Source organism: Saccopteryx bilineata, chromosome 4 (genome assembly GCF_036850765.1).
Source record: "Saccopteryx bilineata isolate mSacBil1 chromosome 4, mSacBil1_pri_phased_curated, whole genome shotgun sequence".
NCBI lineage: Eukaryota > Metazoa > Chordata > Mammalia > Chiroptera > Emballonuridae > Saccopteryx > Saccopteryx bilineata.
The window spans coordinates 206,549,085-206,561,994 of NC_089493.1; the positions used below are offsets into that span (position 1 = coordinate 206,549,085).

Here is a 12,910-nt window from a genome sequence, read left to right on the forward strand (position 1 = left end):
GAGGGAATGCAGAGTGCTGGAGAAGAAGCCATGTCGGCAGAGTGAGAGCAGAGGGAATGCAGAGTGCTGAGAGAGAAGCCATGTCGGCAGAGTGAGAGCAGAGGGAAGGCAGAGTGCTGGAGAAGAAGCCATGTCGGCAGAGTGAGAGCAGAGGGAAGGCAGAGTGCTGAGGGAGAAGCCATGTCGGCAGAGTGAGAGCAGAGGGAATGCAGAGTGCTGGAGAAGAAGCCATGTCGGCAGAGTGAGAGCAGAGGGAAGGCAGAGTGCTGAGAGAGAAGCCATGTCGGCAGAGTGAGAGCAGAGGGAAGGCAGAGTGCTGAGAGAGAAGCCATGTCGGCAGAGTGAGAGCAGAGGGAAGGCAGAGTGCTGAGGGAGAAGCCATGTCGGCAGAGTGAGAGCAGAGGGAATGCAGAGTGCTGGAGAAGAAGCCATGTCGGCAGAGTGAGAGCAGAGGGAAGGCAGAGTGCTGAGGGAGAAGCCATGTCGGCAGAATGAGAGCAGAGGGAATGCAGAGTTCTGAGAGAGAAGCCATGTCGGCAGAGTGAGAGCAGAGGGAAGGCAGAGTGCTGGAGAAGAAGCCATGTCGGCAGAGTGAGAGCAGAGGGAAGGCAGAGTGCTGAGAGAGAAGCCATGTCGGCAGAGTGAGAGCAGAGGGAATGCAGAGTGCTGAGAGAGAAGCCATGTCGGCAGAGTGAGAGCAGAGGGAATGCAGAGTGCTGAGAGAGAAGCCATGTCGGCAGAGTGAGAGCAGAGGGAAGGCAGAGTGCTGAGAGAGAAGCCATGTTGGCAGAGTGAGAGCAGAGGGAAGGCAGAGTGCTGGAGAAGAAGCCATGTCGGCAGAGTGAGAGCAGAGGGAATGCAGAGTTCTGAGAGAGAAGCCATGTCGGCAGAGTGAGAGCAGAGGGAAGGCAGAGTTCTGAGAGAGAAGCCATGTCGGCAGAGTGAGAGCAGAGGGAAGGCAGAGTGCTGGAGAAGAAGCCATGTCGGCAGAGTGAGAGCAGAGGGAAGGCAGAGTGCTGAGAGAGAAGCCATGTCGGCAGAGTGAGAGCAGAGGGAAGGCAGAGTGCTGAGAGAGAAGCCATGTCGGCAGAGTGAGAGCAGAGGGAATGCAGAGTGCTGGAGAAGAAGCCATGTCGGCAGAGTGAGAGCAGAGGGAAGGCAGAGTGCTGGAGAAGAAGCCATGTCGGCAGAGTGAGAGCAGAGGGAAGGCAGAGTGCTGAGAGAGAAGCCATGTCGGCAGAGTGAGAGCAGAGGGAATGCAGAGTGCTGAGAGAGAAGCCATGTCGGCAGAGTGAGAGCAGAGGGAATGCAGAGTGCTGAGAGAGAAGCCATGTCGGCAGAGTGAGAGCAGAGGGAATGCAGAGTGCTGAGAGAGAAGCCATGTCGGCAGAGTGAGAGCAGAGGGAAGGCAGAGTGCTGAGAGAGAAGCCATGTTGGCAGAGTGAGAGCAGAGGGAAGGCAGAGTGCTGGAGAAGAAGCCATGTCGGCAGAGTGAGAGCAGAGGGAATGCAGAGTTCTGAGAGAGAAGCCATGTCGGCAGAGTGAGAGCAGAGGGAAGGCAGAGTTCTGAGAGAGAAGCCATGTCGGCAGAGTGAGAGCAGAGGGAAGGCAGAGTGCTGGAGAAGAAGCCATGTCGGCAGAGTGAGAGCAGAGGGAAGGCAGAGTGCTGAGAGAGAAGCCATGTCGGCAGAGTGAGAGCAGAGGGAAGGCAGAGTGCTGAGAGAGAAGCCATGTCGGCAGAGTGAGAGCAGAGGGAAGGCAGAGTGCTGAGAGAGAAGCCATGTCGGCAGAGTGAGAGCAGAGGGAAGGCAGAGTGCTGGAGAAGAAGCCATGTCGGCAGAGTGAGAGCAGAGGGAAGGCAGAGTGCTGAGGGAGAAGCCATGTCGGCAGAGTGAGAGCAGAGGGAATGCAGAGTGCTGGAGAAGAAGCCATGTCGGCAGAGTGAGAGCAGAGGGAAGGCAGAGTGCTGGAGAAGAAGCCATGTCGGCAGAGTGAGAGCAGAGGGAAGGCAGAGTGCTGAGAGAGAAGCCATGTCGGCAGAGTGAGAGCAGAGGGAAGGCAGAGTGCTGAGGGAGAAGCCATGTCGGCAGAGTGAGAGCAGAGGGAATGCAGAGTGCTGGAGAAGAAGCCATGTCGGCAGAGTGAGAGCAGAGGGAAGGCAGAGTGCTGGAGAAGAAGCCATGTCGGCAGAGTGAGAGCAGAGGGAAGGCAGAGTGCTGAGGGAGAAGCCATGTCGGCAGAGTGAGAGCAGAGGGAAGGCAGAGTGCTGAGGGAGAAGCCATGTTGGCAGAGTGAGAGCAGAGGGAATGCAGAGTGCTGGAGAAGAAGCCATGTCGGCAGAGTGAGAGCAGAGGGAAGGCAGAGTGCTGGAGAAGAAGCCATGTCGGCAGAGTGAGAGCAGAGGGAATGCAGAGTGCTGAGAGAGAAGCCATGTCGGCAGAGTGAGAGCAGAGGGAAGGCAGAGTGCTGAGAGAGAAGCCATGTCGGCAGAGTGAGAGCAGAGGGAAGGCAGAGTGCTGGAGAAGAAGCCATGTCGGCAGAGTGAGAGCAGAGGGAAGGCAGAGTTCTGAGAGAGAAGCCATGTCGGCAGAGTGAGAGCAGAGGGAAGGCAGAGTGCTGGAGAAGAAGCCATGTCGGCAGAGTGAGAGCAGAGGGAAGGCAGAGTGCTGAGAGAGAAGCCATGTCGGCAGAGTGAGAGCAGAGGGAAGGCAGAGTTCTGAGAGAGAAGCCATGTCGGCAGAGTGAGAGCAGAGGGAAGGCAGAGTTCTGAGAGAGAAGCCATGTCGGCAGAGTGAGAGCAGAGGGAATGCAGAGTGCTGGAGAAGAAGCATGTCGGCAGAGTGAGAGCAGAGGGAAGGCAGAGTGCTGAGAGAGAAGCCATGTCGGCAGAGTGAGAGCAGAGGGAATGCAGAGTGCTGGAGAAGAAGCCATGTCGGCAGAGTGAGAGCAGAGGGAAGGCAGAGTTCTGAGAGAGAAGCCATGTCGGCAGAGTGAGAGCAGAGGGAAGGCAGAGTTCTGAGAGAGAAGCCATGTCGGCAGAGTGAGAGCAGAGGGAAGGCAGAGTGCTGAGGGAGAAGCCATGTCGGCAGAGTGAGAGCAGAGGGAAGGCAGAGTGCTGGAGAAGAAGCCATGTCGGCAGAGTGAGAGCAGAGGGAAGGCAGAGTGCTGAGAGAGAAGCCATGTCGGCAGAGTGAGAGCAGAGGGAATGCAGAGTGCTGGAGAAGAAGCCATGTCGGCAGAGTGAGAGCAGAGGGAATGCAGAGTGCTGAGAGAGAAGCCATGTCGGCAGAGTGAGAGCAGAGGGAAGGCAGAGTTCTGAGAGAGAAGCCATGTCGGCAGAGTGAGAGCAGAGGGAAGGCAGAGTGCTAGAGAAGAAGCCATGTCGGCAGAGTGAGAGCAGAGGGAAGGCAGAGTGCTGGAGAAGAAGCCATGTCGGCAGAGTGAGAGCAGAGGGAAGGCAGAGTTCTGAGAGAGAAGCCATGTTGGCAGAGTGAGAGCAGAGGGAAGGCAGAGTGCTGGAGAAGAAGCCATGTCGGCAGAGACGGGAGAAGGTGTGCAGATGGGGAACCAGAGCTGAGGGGCTTTTGTGAGCTCCACTGAGACAGGTGGGGCCTTTGATTCTAGGAGAAACCAGAGAAGATTCTCCTGGTTGTGGAACCGGAGAATGTGTCAGTGGCTTTGGGAGTCCTGTGTGTTTGCTTGTCTGCTGGTGTGAGACTGTAATAAAGGAATGAATGGCCCATCAGTTTTTGGCTCCACTGTTTCTTTACCGTTTGCTTGAATTCAAGGAGAACCTGTGTGTGAATGGCCATGACGGCCATAACTACTGGCCATACAGCCTCTCAACTGTTCATTGTAAAAATTCCCTCTTTCTTCCTGCTGGTCTGTAGCTCTGGGTCAGAGCAGTCCAGTAAGAACTTTCTGGGAGGATGGAAACGAATGCTCTATATCTGTGCTGTCCAGAATGTGTAACCACTAGCTACATATGGCTACCGAGCACTTGAAATGTGGCTAATGCAAGTGAGGACCTGAGCTGCTCGCTTAACTCTAGTTAATTTTCATTTAGATTTGTGTAACCATGTTTGGCTAGTGCTACCATCCTGACAGTGCAGCTCAAGATCCTTAGGAGTTCCCAGGAACTTTTTGGGAGGCAACATTGGTAGAGATGCAAGCCTTAGTCAGCTTTAACAGGGCAACCCAAACAAAGAACTAGTGAAGATCCAATCTTGATCCCAGTCTGACTTAAATGGTGAACGAGTCCCTCTTGCCCAACTCCAAGAAGGCAGAAACATTCCAGAGGGCAGGAGACCAAACCCCTGTTGTTTTTAACATCTGCTTTTGTGTTGGACAGATGAGGCTATGTAGAGTCAGCCAGGCTCAGCAGGGTCAGCAAGACCTGGGCAGAAAAGATCTACATTTAGATTTAGTGTCATTAACATGCTGCCAGGAGGAATGACTCAATTTCATATTACTCCATTCTAAAAATGTAGACTAGTATGAAGTGCTTATTATCCATGATAAACTTCTGTGTTTCCATTGCATGATACTGACAACAAGCTTTTGAATTCATGGTCTGCATGTTAAAATTTACGATGTTTTAAAGCAGCAGTCCTAGAGTCTGCACCCATGGACAGAGCAGGAGTAGAAAGCTCTCCTGCAGCAGACGTCACAGAGCTGTCACCTTGCAGGTCACCCTCTACTCCTCGGCACCTTCGCTATCGTCAGCCTGGAGGTGAGCGTTTAGAGGGGACTCCAAAATAAAGAAATGAAAGATGATTTCTAGCTGCTGAATCGTTTGTTTGCCTTATTACTGTCTCACTTGTGAAAATTAGAAGCAAATGAGAAGTCCTTGTTTGACTAAGTAGTGGAAAAGTGAATGGTTAGAGAACATGCCATTGGTATCATTGATATTTATATAACCCTATTATTGCATTGCACATTGTGTGGGGTGATGTAAATCAAAAGTCCTGTGCTAACCAATTGCTAGGTGAAGAATCTCAGTTTAAAACAAGAATCTCAGAAGCTTATTTTACCAAAATGTTCCCAGATTCTGATACACCCTGAATCTCTATTAAATAGGCTCATCTAAGACACCACGATTTAAGCTTAGTAAGAACACTATTTCATCTAAAAATAAGGTGCAGCTGCATGTGACCCTAGTTTTCACTGCTAGTGGCAGGAACCAGTATATTTTCTATAGTTATGAAAATTATAAAGTGTTACCCATTCATTCATTTTTGGAACATGCCAAAGTCCTCTAACTGGAGGAGAAACTATCAGAACAGAAAGTAGAAATCTTTTCTCTCATTTTCCCCATTCTTCAAATAAATATATCCAAATAACAGTTGTTTTTGAAATGTTCCCTTTTTCTCTCTCCTCCAGCCAATTATTTCAAGTTGGAAGGGAGAAGTGTACAATTATGAAACCAGATTCACCCCAAGTAACTGAAGCAAAATGTAAAGACATGTTTTTGGCTTCAACACTTGTGCTTTCAAGTAGGGCAGTTTAGCAAAAGATAAGAGTACAGTGTGTGGCTCCAAACAGTAATTTCATTTATAGCCTTTGCCACGTGGTGGAAGCTGTTATCATTGCCATCAGCTCCAAGAGATGCTAGCCTGGGTCAGGCTGTTGTCTCATTTGCTCTGATGGAGCAGACTGATTTCAGGCTGCTGGTCAACTATGGTAAATGAAAGTGACAAACTAGACTTTCCTGGCTTGTCATAAAACTACTATAGAGTTTGCCAAGTCTCTTTACCATTTTTAGAGTTTTGGTCATTCCAGACCTTGGCAACCTTTTTAATCATTGCTCATGGGACACACCCCCTTGAGTTCATCATAATTTGGAAGAGTTAGGAGCCAAAGCCCATGGAAGGAAAACTCGACCAAGGCAAGAGTTAAAACCTGTGCACTAGGTTACTACTATTAGGCTCTCTTTCATACGTTTATATTCATATTTAAAAATTTTAATTTATAAAAACATTTTTGGGGAAATCACATCTTGTTTGTGGATTAACTAAGTCTTCTCTTTCTTCCTTGATATGACTAAATCATAGAGACATCGGAGTGTAAGAAGGCTTCTGAAATCTATAATAATATGGGGGATCCAATGGGAACAGTAACACACATTTGATCACTGCATACTTGAAATTTTGCCTCTCTGTCTGACTGCTTGCCATGCTGCTCCACAGACGCTTTGAGGCTGTGCTGAGGGAGAGGGTAGAGCTTGTTCTGTGCTCCTGTGCGTGAGCACCTGAACCAACTCTGCTTCCCCTCATTTTTATTCATTTCAAGCATGACTATAGAACTGAGGGGCAAGCTAGTAAAAACCCTTCAGGTCACAATCATGGTGATCAATTTTCACTAAAGGCATGAGGGAGGACAAACAATGAATTTGGCATCAATATTATCAAATGCTGTGTATAAAATATCTGAGGAGCTAGAGGGACTGCAAAATTATGCTGAGTGCATTTTTTTAAATTTTAGAATGAATTCTTACTTTTAAATATGTTTTGAGAAGGAAATTCTATTGGTAACATGATGTAGAATATTTAAAAAATGCTTTTCATATTGAGATATAATTCGCATGAAGTTGACACTTTTAAAGTATACAGTTTAGTAGTTTTTAATATATTTATAAGGTTGTGCAGCCACCACCACTATCTTCTTTCAGAACATTTTCATCATCCCCCTCCAAAAGAAACCCTGTACCAGTTAGTCACTCTCCATTTTTATTTCTCCCCATTTCCTGGCAATCATTAATCTATTTTCTGCCTCTATGTATTTGCCTGTGGTGGACATTTAATATAAATGGAATCATACAATAAGTGAGCTTTGCTCAAACCAGATAAGCCCGCGCTCAAGCTGGTGACCTTGAGGTCTCAAACCTGGGTCCTTTGCATCCCAATCCAACGCTCTATCCACTGTGCCACCGCCTGGTCAGGCAAATGAAACACCCCAATTTTCTTGACCACATCCAATGTTGTCAAGACTTTCAGTCAGCATGTTTATAAGGCTCATTCATGTTGTAGAGTGTATGTACTTCGTTCCTTTTTGTGGCTAAATAATATTCCCTTGTATAGATTTATCACAGTTGTTGTATCCATTCATCAGTTGATGGATATTTTATTGTTTCTACTTTATGGTTGTTACGAATACTGCTGTTATGGATAGTCATATAAGTTTTCGTGTGGACATATGTTTTCATTCCTTTTGATTATGCACTTACAGTGAACTTACTGATGTAGAATCTTATTATTTGCCTATTAATAAGGAAAATACAGAGTATTCAGCCCAATCATTCATTCAGTGCAGGAATGAAAATAAGAACTTCATTATTATATATTAGAATATTATCTATCTGCCTCACCATGCCATTTCCATTCCTTTTCAATAACCAGGACAGATGGCTGACAGCTCACACTGCTCTGTTTCACCTGCTTCTGCTTTCGCAATTGCCACAGCTGCAGCAGGACATGGGAGTCCACCAGGTGAGTAGGAGCCAGCAGCTAAGTACAGACACATGGCAGTTTATATTAAATCATTAATCTTTGCCTGCTAGTCCCCTACACTGGGAAGCTTGTTAAGAATACAGATTTCTACATCGTAATAACTATGTACATGCCAAATGGGTACCAAACTTATCAGGGTGATCAGTTTGTAAGGTATATAATTGTCTATTCCCTATGTTGTATAGAAACTAATAGAATATTGTTTTTCAACTATAATTGAAAGCTAAATTTTTTTTAAAAAAAAACATAGATCCTCAGCTGCCATTTTAAGTCAGTGTATCTGGGGGTGAGGACTGTCATTTAAATAAACACCTGAGGTGAGTCCCACACAGGTGATCAATGGGTGACACTTTTTGAGAACTTCTGTGCCAGGGAAGGATGTGGTATTTCTCCCATGGTGTTATATGAAGTTCTATAACCCTTTTAGCCACATAACGGAGAACGTGTATTTCTCTTTCAGTTGAGTACAATGCTAAAAGCATCTGCAAGGTGGGAGGGGAATCTGTGGGGGGGGGGGGGGTTGGAGGAGGGAACTGTTGCTTTAGCTGACTCATAATTTATTTCCAGTAGCTCCACAATGCTTTCTGAGTTGCAGTCAGTTGATTTTTAGGGTAAAGCAGAAATACTTAAAAGCATAATATATTAATTGATGAAAATCATATTCATTGTCTTTGTCCTCTTCTCTCACATGCAAGGAGGACATAAGGTTAAAAAAATCTCTATGTGGTTTAAACAGCTTTGGTACTGTGAACACCTTCTCCTAAACTAACCCAGTGAGTGCCAATCATGATCCTTTATAGAGCCACGAGTGGTGGAGAACCATTGTTCATCTACCACAAAGGAGGCCATTTCCAAAGCCTATGAACATATATATAACAATGGTCACGAGTAGTACTATCTGCATAAATTATTTCTATAATACAATGAAGTAAGAACAAAGACAGATGTTTCATAATGAATATGAACTACCATAGTATTATATCTATTCCATCTGAGTGGAAATATTTGCAGATTGATCACATTCTACTTCTTCAATGTTTTTGCCACATCCACTACATTGGATGTGGTCAAGAAAATTGGGGTGTTTTTTTTTGCCTGGCCAGGCAGTTGGCGCAGTGGATAGAGTGTTGGACTGGGATGCAAAGGACCCAGGTTCGAGACCCCAAGGTCACCAGCTTGAGCGCGGGCTCATCTGGTTTGAGTAAAGCTTACCAGCTTGGACCCAAGGTCACTGGCTCGAGCAAAGGGTTACTCAGTCTGCTGAAGGCCCATGGTCAAGGCACATATGAGAAAGTAATCAATGAACAACTAAGGTGTCGCAACGAAAAACTAATGATTGATGCTTCTCATTTCTCTCTGTTCCTGTCTGTCTGTCCGTATCTATTCCTCTCTCTGACTCTCTGTCTCTGTAAAAAAAAAATAAATAAATAAAAAAAGAGAGAAAAGAAAAGGAAATTGGGGTGTTTTCTGCCCCATACATTCCCAAGTCTTTGCTCAAAAGCCCCATTAGCATGACACAAAATAGTTCGTAGTGATAAGTATTGATATCTTGTCAATCCAGCTGACTTCTGTTGTTGACTACATTCTGTAATGATTTAATAATGAACATTTCTTAGTAAAATAATAAAGGAGTCATCACTATGCTCTCAGTAGGGTTAGTTATCAACTGTGATTGGCTAAGACCTCTCCTGTCTTTTGTGCTCACAATCTAGTTGATCTTTAGAAAAAGTGGAGTACAGAGTTTCTTCACAAATTTCATAATTTAAATATGGTTTGTGAGGGAAATAGTTTTAGGTTAATTCAGGATAAGCCCATTTCCCCATTTACTGGAGGGAAAGTCTATTTTTTTCTTTCCCCATCTGAGATTGCAGCTTTAGATAATGGCTTGATTGAGCTTTAGATAATGGCTTGCTGACTTTGACTTGTCCTGGAATAATGGACCAGAGGATAAATGAACTGAAAAGGCCATCCTCCTCCCTAGCTGAGCATGCTGCTCTCTCCCTGCAGCTGAAATAGCTGTAGGAAGAATGCTCCCTTCAGAGACACTGCGATGGGTTGGACTGCTGACTGACCACAGCCAGTGTTGCTAGGTGCAGGGTAGTCCAACCCTGCTCTTTTACCGAAGTGCTGTTGATATTGCCTATAAAGAGGTCTGGAGCTATATGATTCAACTTTAGAAATAAAGAAAATAAAGGACTGGATTTGGCAGGGTACGAGGCAGCATATTGCACTTGGTTCAATTTTCAGTGGCCAATCATGGTAAGAAGAGGGAGTCTCTTTTGGAATGGGGACTGGTATGTTCCTAGGGCTTAGCCACTCGGGGGTGCTGGCCCCACAGAGGGTTCCGCCTGCCTGGGGATGACTTGGCAGAATAGTTTGGGTTCACAGGTAGCTAAGGAAGGTAGACTCAGAGCACAAACAGGGAAGGGCTAAGACTATCTGGAACTGGGGTGTTGTTTTTGCCTGTTTTCCATTGGCTAGCCAGGGAGAGCATGGTGCTGCCCCTGGAAAGGCTAGATCCAAGTAGACAGGTGTTCAAAGGAAGGGAGTGCTAGATAATGCTTAACTCTCAACCTGGACTTTGTATCCACTCTCTGAATCAGAGACGGTGCTGGTCTGAGTGCACTCTAGAACCTGAAGAGTTGCAAAGGCATTCAGGAGGGAAAGTTGTGTAAATAAGTGAAACTTCACACTCCTATCAGTCTTTGCAGGCCTCGTACCTGCTTGCGTGACTGTAGTCTGGGCCTACCTAGTGGTGCGGCCCTGCTGCGTCCTGGCCCACGCAGGAACAAGGTGCCGCCCGGCCAAGCCATGCAGTCTGCTGTACAGAGTGGCTTCCCCTGTTTCAGGTTCCAGGTTTTCTCCTGCTTCCATCCTCTCCCCTCTTCTTCCCCTACCACTACCCCCATCAAATGCCACAGGAATCTGGCAGCTATGGGTTAGATTTAGAACTGTCAATTAATAATTATACTTTCAGACATTCAAACCAGACAATTGCATGTTAAGCTGTTTCTCTTTAATAATTGCTTGGAAGGTTTTCTTACTGCATTAAAGAACTTTCAAATTTAACAAGAGGATGGACAGAAAATTTTTCTTTGCAAAGAGGCCAGACACAATGCTCATGACTGGCCCTGAAGGCAGAAAAAGCAAGCTGATTTTGTTTGTAGAAGTTGCCTGACGTTTTCATAGAATTACCAGCCCTGTCCCAGGGCTGAGCCTAATTTCTACACCTGTTGGAAAGCCTGGGTTTTTCTCCCTGTTTTCTTTTAGGACCCAGAGCCTGCCCTTTCCAAAGAAGGGTGACTCTTTTCCTTCAACCTTTGCTTATAGATCAACAACAGTACCTCTGTTGGCAAGAAAGGAAAGCCTAATTCTGTGGGTATGATTGCAGCCCTAAACCAATTCTTGTTAATTTCACATTGTAAAGATTTAAAAGTTTATTTAGTATTTGCCTTCTGATTGTCAACCAAGTTACATTGGGCTCACTTATGGATGGGTCCAAAATTTGTGGGGTCTAGCTCTTTTATACAGTCTGTTTCAAGGGAAAGAATATGAAATTACAAATTCAAACATTTAGGCTACCTCCTCCTCCTAGGGCTTTAGAAGAAGCCCGCACATATTGAGAGGCCCTGGATGTAAGCCTCTTGGCTTCCTGGTAAATCTGCTTATGCGTCCAGTCCTGATTATTGTCAAAATCCCAGCAGGTATGGAAAATGGTGGCTGTTGGGAGTGGGGACAGGGGTAGGCCAATGACCATCCATCAGTAAAATAGCCCTTTTTTGTGGTAGGAGCTTTAACTCTATACAAGATTGAGATAAAGGACAATCGACGGGGTCTTCTGTGCCACCACACTGATTGCAATGTATTTTCAAGCATCTTCTTTAAAATAGAAACTAAGTGATTTCTGCATTAGAGCAGAAACTAAAATGTGTGCATTTCAGATGGCTGCTGATACAGGGAATCTGCAGGTGCAGTTTGGATGTAGCTATGCTTTGTAGAGAAATGCAAATCCAATGAATACACATATCAGGGCACATCATGGTGCTTACTATATACCTAAAGCTCCAGGGTTAATTATAGAGTTTACGAAATGATCAAAAATGAAATATGAAAGTGTGAGGTGGATTATTTTTATGAGAGTAAGAATAATGGCGCCCTGGCTGGTTGGCTCAGTGGTAGAGCATCGGCCTGGCGTGCAGAAGTCCCAGGTTTGATTCCCAGCCAGGGCACACAAGAGAGGCGCCCATCTGCTTCTCCACCCCTCCCCCTCTCCTTCCTCTCTGTCTCTCTCTTCCCCTCCTGCAGCCGAGGCTCCATTGGAGCAAAGATGGCCCTGGAGCTGGGGATGGCTCCTTGGCCTCTGCCCCAGGCGCTAGAGTGGCTCTGGTCGCAACAGAGCGACACCCCGGAGGGGCAGAGCATCGCCCCCTGTTGGGCAGAGCATCGCCCCTGGTGGGCGTGCCGGGTGGATCCCGGTCAGGCGCATGCGGGAGTCTGTCTGACTGTCTCTCCCCATTTCCAGCTTCAGAGAAATACAACAACAACAACAAAAAAGAATAATGGCAGTGAAGGTACGACAAGCAACTCTTGATTATCTGTGCGCAGATTATATGTTTCATCATTCTATGAATATCAAAGTCAATTAGTGAAGTAAATGATGGTTGAATGCACTTATAGGAAAATTAATGGCATAGCTACAATTGCTTAGAGAAACAGTGAGTTCTTTATTGGTGATTATGTGGTATTCGTAAAGTAGATAATTCATAATCTGTTTTCTCTTCTGTCAAACCACTCAGATCTGTATAGTCAATAGTAGATATGAGTTTGGTGTGACTTGATTAGCATTAAACCTGTTTTAAAAAATACTGATATTTGGTCCCACTCCCAGAAATTCTGACTTGGTCTGAGTACATGTTAGACATCAGGAATTTTTAAAGTTCCCTGGATGATACTAATGGGGTGCCAAGGTGGAGAACCACTGGACTAAATGGAGGAGGTGAGCTTGTCCTTCTGTGATGGCAACATTTCCAATTCATTTCCTTGGAGCCCTGACCTCGCAGACTGTTATTTTCTCTTTTAGTGAGATGTAGAGGCTAGAAGAACTGGAGAGGGAGGATGCCTTTCTGCAAGCTGGGTACGGCTCAGGTATTTCTCCTCATGGTCCCAGTAGACCTTTGTTATGGAGAAAAGGCTCTGGCATATTATACAATGGTCCTCTGCCCCTTTCCCTGCGAGAGCTATGAAGGTCTTTCTCTACTCTTTACTGGGAGAACCTGTGTGGTTCCTGGAGATAAAGCTCACAAAAGTGCATGTGTGGCAGGGGGGCCCCTAAGAACGAGGTTCTTAGCAGTTTCTCACTCCCATGCTAGTCCCCTGTCAGCCTCTAGCAGTGCTCCAAAGTG

The 12,910-nt window shown here is 46.2% G+C and overlaps 1 protein-coding gene across 5 annotated transcripts in view; it reads left to right on the forward strand.

The window, feature by feature from the left end:
- RASGRF2 (Ras protein specific guanine nucleotide releasing factor 2) overlaps nt 1-12,910 on the forward strand; it is a 305,234-nt gene that overhangs the window by 204,700 nt on the left and 87,624 nt on the right. For 3 of the 5 annotated variants that reach the window (XM_066273686.1, XM_066273688.1, XM_066273690.1), the window contains 2 exons: nt 4,604-4,732; nt 7,398-7,487. In XM_066273686.1, coding sequence (XP_066129783.1) covers nt 4,604-4,732; nt 7,398-7,487 — 219 coding nt within the window. The remainder of the gene's footprint in view (nt 1-4,603; nt 4,733-7,397; nt 7,488-12,910) is intronic. The other 2 variants (XM_066273687.1, XM_066273689.1) reach the window with 1 other exon arrangement.